Source organism: Dipteris shenzhenensis, chromosome 5 (genome assembly GCF_047967505.1).
Source record: "Dipteris shenzhenensis isolate YYH24624 ecotype China chromosome 5, Dip_SZ_1.0, whole genome shotgun sequence".
In the NCBI taxonomy this organism is placed as follows: Eukaryota; Viridiplantae; Streptophyta; class Polypodiopsida; order Gleicheniales; family Dipteridaceae; genus Dipteris; species Dipteris shenzhenensis.
The window spans coordinates 9547219-9567462 of record NC_141600.1 but is presented as its reverse complement, the minus strand read 5'-3'; the positions used below and the strand labels follow the sequence as shown (position 1 = coordinate 9567462).

The 20244-nt window shown below is 45.9% G+C and overlaps 1 protein-coding gene across 3 annotated transcripts in view; it reads right to left on the bottom strand.

The window, feature by feature from the left end:
* Positions 1-19212, bottom strand: part of LOC147901593 (serine/threonine-protein kinase 12-like) — a 120696-nt gene extending 101484 nt beyond the window's left edge. For 2 of the 3 annotated variants that reach the window (XM_087374482.1, XM_087374485.1), the window contains exons 1-4: positions 19072-19212; positions 18406-18794; positions 9579-9647; positions 9302-9409 (exon numbers count right to left, since the gene is read on the bottom strand). In XM_087374482.1, coding sequence (XP_087230608.1) covers positions 9302-9409; positions 9579-9647; positions 18406-18744 — 516 coding nt within the window. In that variant the 5' untranslated portion in view covers positions 18745-18794; positions 19072-19212. The remainder of the gene's footprint in view (positions 1-9301; positions 9410-9578; positions 9648-18405; positions 18795-19071) is intronic. The other variant, XM_087374483.1, reaches the window with a different exon arrangement.
* Between the last annotated feature and the right edge of the window lie 1032 nt (positions 19213-20244).

Below are 20244 nucleotides of genomic sequence, written 5' to 3'. Positions count from 1 at the left end.
AAAGTGAGTGAGAGCTATGGAGTTTGCTTGCTGCTGCAGCCACATCTACGATTTCTGCGCCTCCTTGAAGGTCCGTGCCCTCCCTGCGAGCTCATCAGGGTCCGGTGCCTTCCAGCCACCGTCGTGAACTTTGCAGCCTCCCGTACCGCTTGTACGGCTATCCGTACAGGTTGTATGACTGTTCCGTACAGGTTCCAGCCTGCCTCTGTTGTGTCCGTACAAGTCTGTGTCTGCTGCTGCTCTTCCGTACCTATTGTACAGTTTCCTCGGTGTGTGCGCACTGCTCGTGTTAGAGACTCACTGTTCCCACCTGTGAGCCCCCGTTTTGTGGGGACAAGGGGCAGTGAGAGTAAGGAGGGATGGGAAAGAGAGACTCAGCAAACAGCAGAGATTTGGGGGGGGCTCCATGCCTTCCTAGAAGCATGGACTGGCTGCACAGGGCACCCTTTTATAGGGGCCTGTGGCAGGGCCAGTCGGCCCAACTAGGGCCACCGACCAGGGCCGACCCTGGTCAGTTTTCCAGACTGATCTGGTCGGTCACCAGTCAGGGGACCGACCCTGCTGGTCGGCCATACCAGCAGGCCTGGGCAGTACCAAAAAGGCCCACACTTCCCTTCATTTTGGCATCCAGTGCAGGACAGAAAGCCTCAGTTTTAGGCTGTGCTGTGCACTCAGATTTGGCATCTTCTGACAGAGAGAGTTCCTTCAGTTTGTCTCAGCACTTGGCTGAGTTTTGTATTGCTCCCCTGGAGCCAGTTTTCTGCCCACCATCCGGTGGATGAATATATTCTCTCTCTGTCTAAGTTTTCTCTGAGTGAGTATTGTATCTGTGATCAGTTATCTGAGTTGAGTGTTGCTAGAGCGGGAGAGATCTTGGCTGGAGGTTAGAGTGATTCTTTCCTTCTGTTTTCTAACATGGTATCAGAGCCATAGGCTCTCGACTCTTCTTCATCAAAAACACTCTCTGAAGGAAGGAGTTCCTTGGCTGTAAGGCAACTATGTTTTCAGTTCAGTTCAGTACAGAAGGTCAGTTCATTTATTTCTGTTTCAGTTATTCAAGTTCTTTAGCTATTCACCGAGATGGATCAGCGATCAGAAGCCTCTACATCCATTGCTCATCCTTCCTCCTTCTCCAGTCATCTTCCTTCTTCATTTATCCCTAATTTCGGTGAAGCTGGAAAGCTTGATGGTACAAACTTTCCAATCTGGAAAGTCAAGATCCGAAGCCATCTGTTGGCACGAAGGTTGTGGAAGATTGTCAATGGGACCGAAGAAAAGCCGGAGGACATTGTGGACAAGAGAGGTGAAGTTCTAGCTGAAGCAGATGCAGATGAACTCTGTGCATGGGAGGAGAGGGATGCTCAGGCCTTAGCAATGCTTATAGGCACGACAGCAGATTTTGTGATTCCTCATATCCAGTTGGCAGAAACGTCTTCAGAGGCGTGGACCATACTGAAGGAGCTGTATGAAACCGATAATACAACCGCCTAGTTCAATGCCTTTGGTGTAGCTGATCCCAAAGGTGCAAGTACCCTTCAAATACCTCAGTACTCGTAAACCTGCATTCCAATGATTCTTCCTGGGAGAAGCAGAGAACTGACATAATAGCCCAACTGCATAACAAATATCAGGGCGCGTATTGGTAAGGTAAAGCAAACTTCCTACCAATCGTCGATACAAAAGAGTATCAACCAGCTGAGATGTGTCGTGAACACTTAGCTTAAGCCCGACCTCCATGGGAGTTAATGCTATTCTGCAATCCTCCATCTAAAATCTCTTCAGAATTTCTCTGCAATATTTCTCCTGTGAAATGAAGATCCTGTCTTTAGCCTGCTTTACTTCAATCCCAAGGAAGTAATGTAATAACCCAAGGTCAGTCATCTCAAACTCAGACATGAGTAGCTCCTTGACCTGTGAAATCTTCTTGACATGATCACCTATCAAGATAAGATCATCAACATAGAGGATGAGTACCAATCGCAATCCCTTCTCAATGAACAAGTAAAGGTTTGCCTCAGAAGGACTCCGACTAAGCCCAATCTTCTGAAAGAATATATCAATCCTTTCGTACCAAGCTCTGGGGGCCTGTTTCAGCCCGTATAACGCCTTCTTCAACCTGCAGACCTTTAATGGGGACACTGGATCTTGAAAGCCTGGTGGCTGCTCCACATATACCTCCTCCTCCAGGGTTCCATTAAGCAATGCGGACTTCACATCCATTTGAAAAATAGGCCACTGGAATTGGGCAGCAAGGGCAATCACTGTCCGGATAGTAACCATGCGGGCTGTGGGAGCAAAAGTTTCATCAAAATCCATGCCTTCAGTTTGAGCAAAACCTTTCACTACCAACCTTGCTTTATACTTATCCAAGCTGCCGTCAGATTTGTATTTAAGTTTATATACCCACTTAGTGCCGATGACTTTCCGTTGAAGGGGCCTGGCCACTAAGTCCCATGTATGGTTCTTCAGAATAGCATCCATCTCTGCCTGCATGGCAGCCTGCCATTCGGGATTGTCCTTCGCCTCCGCGAAGATTCCTGGCTCAACAATCTGAGCCACCAAAGCAAAATTCACGGATGGGGTCTTTTGAAGACGTTGAGACCGACGCAATCCGGAACTGCTACTCTCAGGTAATGAGGTGACACGAGACTCTTCCAATGTCCGGAGGTACCATTGGGGCAACTTTTTCTGCTTCTCTGTGGGAGGAGGAACGGGAACTTCTGTTGGAACATCCTGCTTTTCCTGAGTATCGGGTGGAATATCAGCTTTTGATTAGGTAACCTCTTGAATGGTCAATCTGGGACGGGGTGGGATCGGGGGTTGAACAATCTCCTCCTCCTCAATCTGAGGCTCCTCCTGGGGTTCAGATTCTTTTTCCGCGAAGACAACATCACGACTGATGAGTATTTGCTTCTTTACTGGATCGAAGAGGCAGTAGGCCTTGGATTCTTCACTATACCCAACAAAGATACATTGTCTGCTTCGGGAATCAAGCTTGGTCCTATCTTCCTTGGGCACATGCACCCACGTGTTAGAACCAAAAATGCGGAGATGAGTAATAGAGGGCTTCTTACCATAAAATGCTTCATATGGAGTCTTGTCCTTGACGGCCTTCATCTTGGTCCGGTTGAGAATGTGTACCGCTGTATTGATAGCTTCACTCCAATAGGCTTTAGAAAGATTTCTCCCTCGGAGCATAGCAAGCCCTGTCTCGGTGATGGTTCTATGCTTTCTCTCGGCTACCCCGTTTTGCTGAGAAGTATGTGCCGTGGTGAGTTGTCGCTTGATCCCATGCTTGCGACAAAATGTATTAAACTCACTTGAGGTGAATTCTTCCCCCCTGTCTGTGCGAAATGTCTTGACATCTTCCCCTGTCTCCTTTTCAACTCTAGCCTTCCAGTCTTTGAATTTCTCAAAAGCTTGTGACTTTTTAGCCAAACAATATACCCAAGTCATTCTACTGAAATCATCCACAAAGAGAAGTGAATACCTGGATCCTGCCCATGATGCAGTAGACATTGGACCACAAATGTGGGCGTGAACCAACTCAAGTGGTTTGCTGGCCCGAAACGAAGCTTCTTGTGGGAACTGCCTTCAAGACAAGCCCTACAGACATCATCCTTGCCTGTAATTGGTGGAAGTCCATCCACCATCTTCGACTTTGACATTTCAGCAAAGATTCCATAGCTGACGTGACCGAAGCGCTCATGCCAAAGTTTGGACTTTCCGTGATCATCATGAACCAACATTGCACTGAGACGGTATAGTCCATTCTCTTCAACACCCTGTGCCACCACTTGCCCACTCCCTTTGGATGTCACGGTAACCTTGCCATCTTGAAAAAGAACTGCCATGTTGTTTTTGTCCCTCTGACTTACAGATAGTAAATTCTTGCAAAGGTCGGGTACATAAAGTACTCCAGAGATATCCTTCTCCTTACCCGCCGTGGTAATGAAAGGAATGCTACCTATGCCCTTCACAGGACATGTCCGGCTATCCCCAACAGAAACTTTGGAATTCGGGTGTGTACTGTCCATGGTTTTGAACCACGTCCTTGTTGAGAGTTGTGGTGCCATGAGCACATGTAGAGCAAAGGTATGAGCAAAGGGAAAGCTGCCACATGGCATGGAGGAGATATCCCACATGTGAGCAAGCAAAATGGATGTAAGTACCCTCACCTATAAAAGGGAGGTTCATTTGAAGTAATATAAATCAAGCACTTTGCACTATCTCAAGATTCTCTTTATGAGTCCAAGCTAATCTATCTTGGAACCTAATTGACTTGAGATACATGTCATGAGCACTCTCTTCATCATGTTTCCACATAGGTTCCATCCACCTTAGAGTGCTCCATAGATCCTGAGGCACACATATTTTGTCATGGTATCAGAGCATAGGTTTAGCTCTCCTAGTTTAGCTCATTAGTAGTTCACTAGGATTGCTTCCATTCCTAGATTAGTTGTAGGCATGTCTTAGGAGCTCATGAGTTCTCCTAGGTTAGTTTTAGTTTTAGAAGGAGAGTTCTTATAAAATTTCCGTCTTCCCATTCTGAAAGAGAGCAATTCCTTCATAATCTTCTGTGAGAGAGAAAGAGAGAGTTCTTTGTGTGCTTTTCATTGAGAGAGAGAGACTAGCATGTCCTTCAGAGGGAAAGCAATGACTAAAGCTTCACGCCCGAAACTAAAACTCATAGCTGACTATACACAGTGAGGCTCATAGATTTCAGGGCCTTTCAGCTAAAACTCAGCTATACACAGCAAACGGAGGCCCATAGCACGCCCTACAACCCGCTTCTACAACTAAAAGCATCATAGCAATCGAGCAGTGCTTCAGCTTCTACTTAGATGTGCCTCGACAGGTAGGTCTTCAGCTCCAACAATGCTCCACCGGCCTGATTTTGGTGACTCCACAGCGCTTCAACTACAACTCTGCAACTAAGCTCTCCAAAGCTCCAACGACGAGCTTCAGTGTATTGCAACCTCCAAAGCCCCTCACGACCAACGAGCGGCCTCCACAACAGCCAGCCTGCTCTAGCAAAACGAACTCTGGGCGGCAAGGGACCTCCAGAAGCAAAGAAGACTCTCAGATTTCCTCACGGGCGACCTCCTAAGGTGCAGCATAGTTTAGAGATGAGGCTTCATCTACAAGAGCGCTCTGCCCAAGCTTTGCAACAGCAGCCAGGCAAGTCCACAACGGCCCTACAAAATCCTTGCTATGTAGCGCCAAGTTCTCCAAGCAACGCCTCAGCCGCCTCATACGTCCTTGCGAGCTCCAGCGCAGCAGCGTCTACCAAAAGCACGACACCCATGAGCCGCAACTTCTGCTTTTCCGCTGTCAACTCTAGATGACGAGCAATGACCTGCAATGAAAGCTCCACAGAGCTCCAATATCTACAGCAAGATGAACTTCTTGCGAATGCCACCGACGAGCCATCTTCATCGTCGCCACCGCATCGCCGTCGTCGCTGTAAAGTCTCTGCAGCCGCAAAGTTTGTCTAAGGTGTAACCTTAAGACACGTGGCAGATAATAACTAACCGGTGTTAGTTATAAACATCCCTGGTTGAGTTTGTGGTTACACTAGGGTTAGCTCACCCTTGGTCAAATGGGTAACTCTGGTTAAAGTTAGGGCTAGTTAAGCCACATCAGCATGCACAGTCAGCAGTGCCTTCTAAGCACAGAGCCTCTTGTTAAGCACAGTATGGAATTCAGCATGTGAATCCCTGTGCCACATCATCAAAGGCTCTCTTCTTCATAGAATCTTCAACAAGCCATAACTTGCAATCCAGGAAGAATTTGGACATGCTCCAAAAAGGAAAAGTGATCATCTTTTCGAGCTCTACGCGCCTGTCAGATCAGAATCATTGTGTATGCAATTAGACACTGCCAATATTGAAAGAAATCAATTGGTAAGACCTTTGCAACCATTGGAAAAACAACGCATGAATGCAGAAAGCAAGCCGAAAGCACAAGTGCATGAGATGACCATAGCAGAAAGCATGGCATCCACACACAAAGCATCAAGGCACATGGAAGTACAAAGCATCATGCAGGTAGCTACACCAAGCAAAGAAGCAAAAAAGTCGTCATCAAGCCATGAGCCAAAAGGTGACATCAATGGAATGTATTGAAAAGCAAAAACCTTGCCAACCTTGCCTATTATGTTTTGTAATCAAACCTGACCACCTGAGAGTAGCTATGAAAGCACCCAGGGGAGGTATTGACATGTAAAAGCCACACTTGACCACCTTAAGTAGCAATGCATGCACTAAGGGGAGGTGATGGAATGTAACTCACATCTGACCACCTTGCAGTAGCCAAAGGGTTATGGCACCAAGGGGAGGTGTTGAGAGTTGTGGTGCCATGAGCACATGTAGAGCAAAGGTATGAGCAAAGGGAAAGCTGCCACATGGCATGGAGGAGATATCCCACATGTAAGCAAGCAAAATGGATGTAAGTACCCTCACCTATAAAAGGGAGGTTCATTTGAAGTAATATAAATCAAGCACTTTGCACTATCTCAAGATTCTCTTTATGAGTCCAAGCTAATCTATCTTGGAACCTAATTGACTTGAGATACATGTCATGAGCACTCTCTTCATCATGTTTCCACATAGGTTCCATCCACCTTAGAGTGCTCCATAGATCCTGAGGCACACATATTTTGTCAGTCCTTCTGTTGGACATGTGCTTAGAAGCACCGCTGTCAACATACCAACCCTCTTTCCCTTCACTAACTGCATAAGCGGAACAATGTTCACTGAGTAAGAATAATTGTCCAGTTGTCACATTGGCAGAATCACTCTTAGGCTCTTCTTTGTTTTTGGCTTCTCTTTTCGGCTTTTAATCCACCTTCTTCTTCCGGCATTCTTTGGCGGAGTGGCCAAGCTTTTCACAGTAAAAGCACTTCATTTTCTTCTTACGTTCAGCGTCCTCTGATTTCTTGGAATCCTTTGACTTGCCTTTGCCAGGCTTGTCTTTGGCAACCAATGCCTTTTTGTCGGTTTGCGTAAAGAGTTTCTCTTGGGCCTCCTCCTGAAGTAGGAGTGGACAAAGCTCCTCAAAGTTGATTGGCTTTGTCTGTTGACCCGCAGTGACCGTAGTCACAAAACTTTTGAAACTCCGTGGCAACTTGTGGAGTGTGAGTAATGCTAATTGACTCGAGTCCACCTTCTGACTAACCGTCGCGAGCTGATCCCGCACAACTTTCACCTTCGTCAGATGATCATGAACACTATCACCCTCATTCATATCAAGGTTATAAAGCTTCAAGTGTGACTTGAAAAGGACAGCTACCCCCCCGGAGCCTCGCACTCTATTATCTCTCCTCAACTCCCTCCTGTGAGCTGACTCCCATGTGAATATTCTTAATGTGGGCAGCCCTCTCTCTAGGCTCTCATGTCTCAGTGTAGAAGATCATATCTCTATTACTGTATGTCTTCGAGAGACCTCCCGAGTCAGACCATAGTGTGCCATTACAATTGCATATTGCTATTTTCAGTTTGGTGTGTGCACACGTCCCATGGGCTCGATACTGTCATAATTCCCCATCCTCTTTCTCCCCTCTGTCTACTCTTTCTCTGATGATCACTTTGCCATCTCTGTAGGCAGCCCATTTTCCTGCTTCTCTTGCTGCCATTATTCGTACCATTCCCTCCCTCCTATGTTCCTGCTGTAGGAGAGTGAGGTCATCATCCAAGTATGTCTTTGTCCCTTTCAAAGTTGATCTCATACTCATGAGGGTAGATCTATCAATGGCAGTCCAGAGTTTCAGCACTAAAGGTCTTATGGGTGTCTCCGCCTTGCCTAGCCTCCAAGCTCTCACATGTGAGATTGACACCCATCTTGGTAAACAAAGCTTGGGCATCTGCCATTGGAGTATCTCCTACTGTCAAGCCTCTTACCAACAAGTTCAAAGCTTTGCTGGCCCTCTTTTTCTCTTCCTCCAGAGCCTCAGAAATGAATTCCTTCTTAGGGGCTGCTGCTCCCTTTTTAACCACTGCTGTCCATTCAAGCATCTCCTCTTTCTGTTTAGTAATCTGTTATGCAATTTCTGCATGTTTGCCATTCATTGTGGCCTGCATGGCAGCCATCTCTCTCGAGGCTTGCACTTTCTGCTCTAGGTTCCTCCATGGCTTTGCAGCCCCCTTCTGAGGTCACTTGTGTGTCTCTCATTTGCTGTAGTTCAGTTCCTAATGCGTGTACCTTGTCTTGGAGGTTGGTTCTCTCGGTTTCCCACCCTTCTTTTTCTTTTTCCCACTCTTCATGCTTTGCCTTTCTTTCCTCCATTCCTCCTGTATTTTTCATCCTTGCTTCTTGAATTCTTTGAGTGCCTTGTCCACATGAGCCTTCTCAGCCATTAGAACCACATTGGTGGCCTCCAAACTGTCAGTCCTCTCAATTAATGCAAGGCATATTTTGTTGAGGCAGACCAATACCTCATTAGTCGCTTTGTGAGCTGCCCTGATGATGAGAGGGCTACCATGGCATTATCTAGGGCTTATTTTCCCCATGTGTCTTCTACAAAGCCTCGTGTTGGCATTTTGTTTTGATGTCTTAGCTCCTTGCAGCCTTGAATCTCATCACTTGAAACCCATGTTTGTTGATCTGATTTTTCCCTCTTGTTTCTGTTTGCAGGTCCTTCATCCCCTTAGAGAGAAATGGCAGGTAGATGCACAAACCAGGGTAACTTGACAGAAACTATCAAAGTTCTCTGGGAAAAAGTAAAGTTTTGTGACCTTCCTACATTTAGGTTGTGTCCAACTAGTTGTTTCTCTTCCCTATACCATGTCATTATCTTCGAGAGCAGCACTGAGCTCCCCCAACTTCTTCTGTAGAAATGGCTTCCATCCATTGAACTCTGACCATTCACAACTGCACTTTCTGTCTCAGGACTTGATAAAATATCTGACTTCATAAGAAACTCTGTAAGCTCCATACATAGAAAAAAATCAATAAAGAGGAATCCACTAGCTGACTTGCTGCTCATGGTGAGGATTCTCTAATTGTACTGAAAATGTTCTTCATCTAGGCCACATTTTCTGTGGTTCTTTCCAATACCTCCACTGCTCCTCTTCCATCCTGCAAGTACTGTCTAACGCAAGGAAATTTTGTCCCATGAAATATCTTTATTCATTTAGATACTTCAAAATATTATATTTAAGCCACCTCCTTTTTGTGACAAGCACTGCTTGCAAATTGATTCTTTCATTTAAATCTCTAAAAGAAAAGGTCAAAACCCAGAACTACACGAGAACCCATGAATGCATCAGTTCTGGTGCAAAGTAGAGTATCCCACACTCACCTTGTTCACTTTGATGTTTTCTGAAAAGTCCAAGTCTTCGAGGCTGACTTCATACTCTGGTATTTCAAGGGGGTTTGACACTCGCATTGAGGCTTCATGTCCAACGACCTGTGAAACATAGAACATATCAGGATACTGCATACAGTGAAGTTGGCTGCATATTTGGATTCTTTTCTCAAATCAGTGCAAGGGTGAGTGTTGTTGGTCTCCTTTATTAGGGGGGGAATGATTGAAAGTTAGAAATACAAGGCAGAGTTGATTTGGATGACACATTGACCTTTGCTCCATGTTTCTCCAGAAGCTTGCAAACATCCTCGTTTTCATAGTGATGTGCATCTGCAAGGGGCTACAAAGGTTCATGCAGCATCAGTTTGACCAAAACGAAAAAGTAGACACATAGATGTTAAACGTCACACTAACTACTCAACAATTGTGCAGAAAGGCATGTTGTGGAAAACGGGCCATGGCTAGAACCTGGGATTACCCAATTCTAAAGATATATACAAATTAGCGCCCTCAGGTTACACTTGCTGCATGCTGTGAAAGGCAACAAATCATTTGCATGCAAACACCTTCGTTCAATCTAAGCTGAAGTCTCTTGGAAAAAAAAGTCAATCGGATATATCAAAATCCAACTTGATGAAAGATAGCATAAGAACTCAACTAGAGATTTGTGTCCTCTTGGGTGATGAGGATTCATCCAGGAGGATTTGAAGTTTTCTTGGTTTCTGTTCTACATCCTCATGAGGGGGTGCTTTTTCCCCAACAGTCGGGTGGATGAGGACATCAATCAGGGATTTCGTGCTGGCCAGAGTTGAGCATGGGGTTTGTGCTCCTGTTGCTCCTCTTAATGGTTGCTTTGCTGTATATCCACCAGGAGGACAGCAAGAGGAGGAACAAGTGGATCGATGGCTGTTTGATTTCAGTTCTGCAGCTGGTCGTTCTTCCCTCTTCTTAGCCTTGGCGTGTCCTTGGCTGGTCTCCTGTTTGTGGGGGATTGGTTCACCCATCCTTCCTAAGTTACAGCTCTTCTTGAGCGGCCTGATTGGCAGCTTGCAAAGATGGTGACACTTGCCTCGTTGAGTGCTGCTGCAGGCCGCTTTTTGCTGTGCGCTCCTACGTAGGGTGTGCAACAATGTAAAGAAAAATAGGAACGGGCAGCCCAACAACAAGAAGACCTGGACCACGAAGGACAGTAGTGGCTACGCAAGACCAACCCCTTGGTGTTCACTACATGGCTCAATCAGTTTGAGAGCTATTTCTTGGAGGTTTACACCAAAGACAACGAGAAGTGCATCCTCGCATCTATGTATGTCATAGATGAAGCCATTACTTGGTGGCACAAATGGCACCAAGATGACTATGATGCGGATCAACAGACCCCTCAATATACGTAGATAGAGTTCATCAAGGACATCTTGACCCAATTCCTTCCAGCTAGTATCTCATTCATCAATTCTTCTAACAAGGCCCTAATGAATCGGTCAACCATTATGCCACCCGCTTAGCTTGGGTAGCCATTCAATTGCAGAGGGGGGAACAGAAAAGACCGGTATGTTTCTCCATGGCTTGCGCTCGGACATTCAGTGGTACGTGCGTAGTTTTTCGCCTGAAGTTTGTAGCAGTGCTTCCTTTTTCAGAGACGATAGCTCCAACAACGTCAAGAAGCCTAGGAGCAGGCAGCCCAAACAACAACAAGAACTGGACCACAAAGGTCAGCTATGGCTACGGTACTTCCTGGACTGGAAGAGTAGGCCAGGTATGGCAAGGAGAACCGTTGTTCTTATTGTCAAGTGGAAGGCCAGGATTGACCACGCTACAAAGAAACTCTAGGCAAAGAAGGTTATTTAGTTGACCCTATTGTAGCTTCACGTCTTGCAAAAAAGACTTCCCTTGTCATTGAGGAGATCGCAGATCAATATAAGGGGAGCCTTACATGTTGCCTTACATGTTTCCTACCATGTTTCACTTTTACAACCAGATCCGTGGGCAAAAAGTTCTCATCCTTGCAGCCTTAGGGAGCTCCAAGGGCATTATCTCCACCAAGGCAGCTAGTGCTAGGCAGACATGGCTGACTCTTTTCCGGACAATGACCATCGCCTTGAATGGTGCATTAATATGAAAGCTGCCACTCGGACAAGATGGGTAGGCAACAAGGCCACCCAAGGTCACACCAACACAAGCTAGGGACGTCATATTGGGAGCCAAGTGCTGGCACTAGTTCGAGGTCACCCAACTACTCACCCTCAATGAAGTTTTTCTAGCCTTGTCTTCGCAGCAACGTCCACGAGTGTGTTTCTCACTATCAGATGTGTCAGAAAGTGAAGGTTCCTCATGTGAAGTTGCCTGGTCTTCTCTCCTAACCGAATAAATCAACATGGATTTTGTGGGAAACCTTCCACCAACCATTGGTTCCTGGAACACCATGCGCTTGACCATTGTGGGCCGGTTTAGAAAGTGTCATGCCCATTTCATGCAAACACTGTGGGTGGGTCTCCCTACAAAGAAGCCTTCTGCGAAAACTACAAGTCCCTGTTTATTAGTACATCCAAGAAGGTGTATGAAGCCGATTGCATCACCGACTCATCTAAGCAAATCATTGCATTTGTAGAGCGTTCGATGTGTCTTGGCTCAATCCTTATATGGGTCCAGCACTCACCGTAGTCCCGGATGCAGAGCAACCTGAGACTGTTGACAAGGCAAAGGTGGATGAGCGTGAACAATTTGTGCTTCATCATTTCAAGAAAGGTGCCGGCAACCGCCAATGCGTGTCTACAATCTTGTTCAAATGTCGGGGCTCCCACGAAGCACCTTGGGTCGACAAGGATTTTTTTGCATGATTTCCTCTCCGCACATAGGAAGCTTTTCATCTATCCTAGTTCCAACTTCAGCGCAAAGGGGATGTCATGGGCATCTAAAAGACCATGGCATGGGTGCCTTGCTAGCATCTCTGCAGCCAGGGCAGCAACATACATGACAGGACAACAGCCGTATAGGCTGTATAGCCTGTTGTGTTGGGATAAGTATGATCAAGGGCTTGCTCTATGGTGCATGTGTGCATCTAGAGAGTCACATGTGTGTTTGTGTGTGTTGTAAAGGCACATCAAGTGCTATGATGTGTCTAGTATGTGACCTAAGTGATGATGTAAAACAAAGGCAATCCCACTGATGTAGGGATTGATTCCCAATGATGTAGGGGCTGATTGCCACTTATGTGGGGAAGGTATTACCTTCTCCCCCTTTCTAGAAGAGAGAGACCTCTCTCTCACAATCACATAGAGAACAACATATTGCTTTCATTGTGCTCTCACACCTCTTTCTAGATGCATCTGTTCTATCCTACAGGATTCTACACTTGGTATCAGAGCCTCAGGTTCTAGATCTAGCCTAGCCTACCATTAGATGCCTTCTCTAGCATAAACTACTAGTTTCTCAAAGCTTCTTCATCTTCTCCATTTTCCTCCTCCTTCCCCAAATCTTTGAGAGCTCTGTTCTCTGCCTACAAGCGACCATTGCTCAAACCCTTTGAGCTGCAGACTCCTCACGTACGGGCGAACTTCCAGCTGCAAGCATTTAGGGAAATTTCTTCTGTACACGCAACGCCAACACGAAGACTCCTCGACGAACTTTCGCACAATGCCGCCTCTATGCTTACCTATCTACAAATTCCTCTGAGTCCGAGCTGGACGACACTGAAGGCAAGCTGCTATTGAAATCTGAGCTCGTTCGGTCAAGAAATTGAGGCACAACAGACAAAAAACCAGTCAGTCTTCTCAAGCTTGGCTTTGGCGACCTGGCGCAACATTGCGCCCCTCCTTGGTGGTGGACCTTCTCTGGTATAAGGCCTTTTTTCCTGCATAAAAATCCCCTTGAATAGAGCTATAAGCTGTGAGAATTGCACCCTCCAAGTTCAAGCCTCTGTTTTGGACAGTTTTGACAAGGTTGTGAGTTTGATGCTACATTAGATGCTACTTTAGCATTTCTGATGTTTTAAAGTGTTGAATAGCATCAGTACAACTGTGGCTACAGCTTTGCTTTAAGTTGCTATACCTAGATTTGCTTGGAATACTTTCATTTAAGCCACCTCTATGAAGCATGCAAGTGAAAGCATCATTTCCATTATGATTTGTAGTATGGAATTTGGTTACAAGTCTTTGCTACACTAAATGCTTGTACTTTGAAGTTTTTTAACTCTTTCTAGCCTTGTAAGAGAGTAGACACTACCCATTTTGGATTAGACCCTCTCATGGCTACCTTCTTAAATATGGGTAGGTTCAATGGTAAAGGCTTTCACACATGGCAAATGAAGGTTAAGTTTGCATTGATGAGGGAAAACCTCTGGGGGCTTGTCAAACCCGCTTCAACTTCTTCTTCAACAGCCTCTAATGCTGGAGAATCCTCAGCTCCGACACACTCGGCACGAGATCCTACTAGAGAGGAGAAAGCCTATGGCATCATTGCTCTTGGCTTAGGAGATGACTATATTCATCACATTTCTTATTTGGAGTCTCCTTCTGAAGCTTGGCAAAAGCTTGATATTATTTTTTGTGCTAGCTCTCACATCTCAAAATTGTCTCTTAAGATTGCTTTCTTTGAATTAAAGATGGCTAGTGGCACTCCTTTGGCTGCCCATGTCAATCATATGCGGAGTCTCATGACTCAACTTGCTTCTATCAACTCTCCAATCACTACAGATGATGCAATAGCAGTGTTGCTCAAAAGTATGCCTGAAGATTATTATCATGTTGTTACCACTTTGAAAAATCTTCCTAATCCTACTCTTGAAGGTCTTATTACTGCTCTTCAAGAAGAAGAAAGACACATGGAACTCCGGAGAGGCAATGACATAGCCTATGCCATAAAAATTCAAAAGGGCAAGTTTTCACCTTGCAAACATTGTGGAAAGACTAATCACCTCTCAAAAGATTGCTTCAAAATCAATCCTTGCAAACATTGTGGCAAAAATAATCACCATGAAAAGTATTGTAAAGCCAAAAAGGAAGCAACTACAAAGCCAGAAACTGCCAATCTACTTTCAGTTGATGTGCCTTCACAAGATGAGGCCTCCTATGAAGACTATGCTTTTTAAGCACTTTTTTGTTTATCATCACTTGGTCAAATTTTGAGGTTCTCTGCCTGGAGTAGTACTCCAAAAAGAATATGTTATGTAAATCATCTCTGGTCACCATATGATGTAGACCATGTGATATGTGTTTTGACTATTCCATTTCTGTGAACCTCACACCCTTGGGAACCCTTGCTAGCATGAGATCCTAGCCATAGATTTATCCTTGACCACCATGAGATGGCATGAGAAACTATGAGACTAGATGTATCCTTGACACTGCAAGAGGCAACCCCTTGAGGGGGGGTATGTTGGGATAAGTATGATCAAGGGCTTGCTCTATGGTGCATGTGTGCATCTAGAGGAGTCACATGTGTGTTTGTGTGTGTTGTAAAGGCACATCAAGTGCTATGATGTGTCTAGTATGTGACCTAAGTGATGATGTAAGACAAAGGCAATCCCACTGATGTAGGGATTGATTCCCACTGATGTAGGGGCTGATTGCCACTTATGTGGGGAAGGTATTACCTTCTCCCCCTTTCTATAAGAGAGAGACCTCTCTCTCACAATCACATAGAGAACAACATATTGCTTTCATTGTGCTCTCACACCTCTTGCAAGATGCATCTATTCTATCCTACGGGATTCTACATGCTGATGTCATCCGCAAACAAACACGGCAAGCAGGAGCAGGAGCAGGTGCAGGACCTGCAAAGCTACAGACAAGGGTGACAAACAGAACGAGAGCACGCACGACTGACATCAACAGGTCAGCAATAGGAAAGAGCAGCCGGCTGACACATGGCAGCCTGTCAGGCCAATTGCAGCAGTCTACAGCCACAGATGCAGTCGTATGTTACTTTTAATATAGTCTGCTGCCCAAGTATGCTGTTGTGGCTTTAATGCTCAAAGCTTCTAAAGATTTGAGTCTTGACGACCTGATTGCTACCTTGATGGATGAAGACCGCAAGATGAAGAAAGGATGTACTAGTGATAATAGATTATGAGGTTGCTTTGTTAGCAACTCAATTTGAAAAATCAACATAGGTAATTTGTGGTAAATGCAAGCAAGGTATAGCTTGCAAATATTGTGGCACGCCACGATATGATGAGAAGAAATGCTTTAAGGAAAAACGATGGCAAGAAGGAAAAAGGAGTGCAAGCAAATTTTGCAGCAGCTGAGACCATTGATAATACAGGGAAGGTTATTAACTATGTTGGCATTCTGGGAAGAGCATGACTTTGAAGTCTTTGTGCAGTGTCATAGCATCCCTATGTGTTGTCAATTTGTAAGCTTAGTTGAGCATTAATTGAGAGCTACAGATGGGCTGTATTCTTAGCAATGTTCTTTCGTAAGGGAGATCAACAGGCTCTCAAGCTCTTGCCTTTGCACTCGAAGAAGTGAATCCCTCTGTCATTGGGCCCTGAGCAAGAAGGTTGCTAGGCATCGTTGATCGGATGAGCCAAGAAAACTTAGAGTGGTCAAATCCGCTCTTGAACAGGCAATGGTAGCATTCTCATAGTACCTGACTCATCTAATTGCAAAGTGCTTCTCTAAATCAATCCCCTGCATGTCTCATAAGGTGCAGAGCCGTCCTTCTCATGGAAGGCCCTCTGCTTGTCCTATCTCAATACGTACTTGCTGAGAGGACACTCAGAACTGCCCCACCAGGATCCTCAAGGTGTGCGAGAGATGGATCTGAGTATAGCCGGGGGTATGTAAGAGCTCTAGAAGATTCTCTCTGATGACCTCATTCCCCTCGTGATAGGTGAGGATCTCAAGGCTAAAAGGGTGGCAATCTCAAGGCTAAAATGGGGCCCCAAGGTCCGAGTGCAACTACTCCTCTGATCTCCCTCTAGCACTAGTGCCATAGACGAGGTCAGGGCCAGCCAAGAAAGCCTACTCCATCCTGATGTCATGGTGCCAAAGTCCCTAAGTCCGTGACCATCTCAAAGGCTGCATCAAGCTATGATGGAGTAGCTCCAAACTTTGCTAGTAAGATATGGTGTGGACCCGATGACTTGCTGTGGATCATCCGTGCAAGAAGTAAAACTTGTAGTCACTGCACTCGGGACCAATCTGCCTCTGATTGACCTTGGCCCTAAAAGGGGCCATCCTAGCTGGACAAACAAGAGAGTCGAAGACTTGGTCCTGGAATTCTGAAAATGGACCGATGTTAAGAGTCTGGAAGGCCTTTACAGTGGTTATTACTACTGCTCTAACTGATGTTAAGAGTCTGGAAGGCCTTTACAAAGATATGATACGTTATGCTTAGTTGGTGAATGGTTGATGCATATACCTCACATGAAGTGAGAGGATAATTTGCAGATCAGAACATTTCAGTTATCGAGTCGAGCAAGTGTAGCATACCCCCTACTCAAACGAACCTGTATGGTTGGTCTCATCATGCAGATCGGGCCTAAAAAGAGCACTCCCACATATGTATAAAACGCAACAACTTTCAATAATGCCCTGTCGAAAGTGAAATGCTCTCGGTGGGTGGCTGCCTAGGATGTGTTGAAGATCATAACCTTGTTCCCAAGGTTATGTGGGTCACAGAAAGTCTGAAATGCGTCCAAATAACCTTGAAGACCTCATAGAGTAGGGTCACATCATTTGTGTATAGGAAAATCGGAACTCGGGGTTCGGACAAGGTTTTTCCTGCCCCACCTAGTGTTGCAATGAATGACTCAAGCTCATCAATGTACAGTCCAAACGAGGTCAATGATAAAGGGCATCCCTATTTGACCCTGATCTTGATCTCCCCTATCCACTATCCAGTTGCTCGTAGAGTCTCAAGACTACCCAAACGATGTCCCAACTGTACCCAAAGTCCTGTAGACGCTTGAGTAGTTGAGCCCTTGGCACTCTGTCAAAAGCCTTGCAAAAATCCAGACATTTTATGACAAAATATGACACTTTACGGCTCGATATAAAGCAACTCTGCTTTAAATGAAGGTGAAAATCATCTCTTTCCCTCGTAGTTTTGGTCTCTAGAGTCTAGATTGCAATTGAATGGTACTAATCCCAAACTGTTAATAGTGCTTGCTTTGCGTCGTAAATGCGGATTACTTATTTTCAGCATCAAAATATGATTCTATTTCCTTAGTAGCAAGCAGGCTAGGCGAAATAGCAAGCTTAAAAACTACTGCTTCATGGCAATAGACTGCTAGCAGACCAGTGCCTTGCTTGCCCCTAGGACTTCAGCTGGACTCTCCCTCTTCCCCCATAATATCTGGGTGCTTGGTTGCCACTCTTGCCGATCCGCTTCGCCAATGCTGAGTCTTTGGAACAGGTAGAACAGGAAGATCTGGTTGAGCCTTGGGGCCTCCAAGTAAGTCTTGGCTACCAGCCTTACTATTGAGAGCGATTCGATTGGGCCGATAACATGGCCATGTGCCTCTATTGAGTTTCCCCCTCCTCGGCATGGCAAGGGTCCACGTACCTTTTGGAAAAGTGCGAAGTTATAGTAGCCAAAGAGTCGGCAGAACATAGTCAATTCCACACAATGGGCCTGGGGTATAGTGCTTGCCATTGAGCGTCGCTTCTGCCGGAAGTATGCGTCTAAGCTGGCCCTAACATTACAGATGTCACCTCTCTGTCTCTCCTGTTCCACCAGCCTTCCGTTTGAAAAAATAAGATGTTGGAACTTCAGACGAGCTGCTAGTCCTCTCCTTTTTCTATGATTGGGAAACCAGAAGCAGAAGCTACCATTTGTTTGTAAATCATGAAAAACGCGAATCCTTCTATGATTCTGGGAAATCTATGATTCTGGGAAACCGGAATATTTGTTTGTTGTAAATCATGAAAACGTAAAACACGTAAGCAGCCTCTTTCCGACTCTGAACTTTTTGATTTTGGTTTTGATCTTCGAAACAGGCGTCTCTACGCGGAGTATGTAAGGTAGAACGTAAGCTGTATTTTCAAAGTGAAGCCGCTAGATTCGGCACTGTTGCTTCGGCAACGGTAACAAGAGACGGAACGAATAACGAGGGCATTACGAAAACTGTGTTTGTTCGACGCATGACATCAGCATACCGTGCTCCCCCATCGGTCTTGAGCGTTCACATCGGCTCCCTTCCGTATGAGCAGATCAACCACCTCTGCATTGCCCTCGCAAGCTGCAATATGTAACGCTGTTCGATTGTCGAAATCGGTTAAGTTTACGTCAACACCCTGCGCGAGCAACGACTCAATGCCCGCCACATCGCCCTGATGCGCAAGGTAGAGTAGCTGAAGCTTTGACTTGAGCTCCTCTGCCGCTATGGCGTCGCTGCCATTCGGCGTCTGGTGCGAGCTGCCTTCGCTCGGTGCTAAGGACGATTGTCTCCATAATAGCCTAGGCAGTTTTGCGATGTCTGCCTTCCCATTGTCCATCGCTCCCTTTCGATGCAGCACACTACTGTCTTTCTTCTTGAAGCGTCGACCTGGCGCATTTGTAAGGTCAGATTTTTTATGAGTCATTCAACATCTCTGTCTCACTCTCTCGTTCTACTTCCGTTCATCCATCTCTCTCTCTCTCTCTCTCTCTCTCTCTCTCTCTCTCTCTCTCTCTTCCGTTCATCCATCATCTCTCGCTCTCTATCTTCCTCTCTCCCTCTCGTTCAATCTCTCTCTTAGACATACACATTCGCACGCACTAAACGTCCACGATCTCCTTCCATACATCAGAACTTCATCTGTGGAAGACAGCAGACATCTCACCTAGGGTTCACCTACAAGCAGCAAGGCCAATTACGACTCGAAATCGGGGAAGCGAGAGAGATGAGCTGCGGCGTAGAAGAGGCTCAAAAAAGGAGCTGGTGAGGAAAAGAGCAGGCTAGGCGAAGAGAGCGAGAAAAGAAGCAATATGAAGGAGGCGATCAAAAAGAGGAAGCGCCATAGCCTGCTGTGAGCTGGGCTTGTCCGCTGCCTTTCTTCTCCACCACGGGCTCACGGACGGCACAGGTCCCATAACATCGCAGTTATTGCCCTCACAAACCAGCTCCCGATGTCTCCTTTAACCCACGCTTGTTACATAACTTCTTCTTTTTTTCTTTTTTCTATTTTGTTGTTACATAACTTTTATAAGCATTCATGTGGTCACTAGCTAGTCTACCTATGGCTTTCTACCACTTAGTAACCACTACTGGTAGGGCACCTGCCTACCTCCTCGGCAGCAGCCACTTTCGAGTCCTGTAGCTTGCTGGGCAAGCCCTTGGAAGGGTGCCCCTAGATTGGGCCAAATGGGTGGGTGAATAGGAGACTTTGGTATTTAGGGTGAGTGGCTGTGTTATAGAGAAACGATAGAGAAACCATAGGGTTTGCAGTGGAGCGATCAGAAAATAGACAATACTCAGATACAACTGAAGAACGGAACTCAGAAAACATAGTGCCTGTCGGTAATATGAAAAACTGAATACAAGAACCTCAAGCCATCGTGTCTGAAGGACCGTGGCTGAGGTGAATTTGTAGAGAGACAGTAGAACAGATAGCCACAGAGGGAGCGTCACGCAGTCCTCCGTGTAGCTCAATGATGACGAGGATGATGGGAGCTGGAGCTGCCCTTGGAGATGGCTGAAACCAGCATGCTCTGAGGAAGGAACCTTCAGGCTATCTGGAATAGCAATAGGATGAAGAAAAGGAACTGATCTAAGGCAGAAGGAGCTGTTATGTAGCAGAGGAGCAGAAGGGGACAGATCTGGAGTAGGATGGGACAGATCTGGAGTAGAAGGATCTGATCTGGAGAAGAGGAGCAGAAGGGGACAGATCTGGAGTAGGATGGGACAGATCTGGAGTAGGATGGGACAGATCTGGAGCAGAAGGAGCTGAGCTGAAGTAGGGGAGCAGATCTGAGCAGAGGAGCAGAAGTTGGGAGCAGATCTTGGAGTAGAGGAT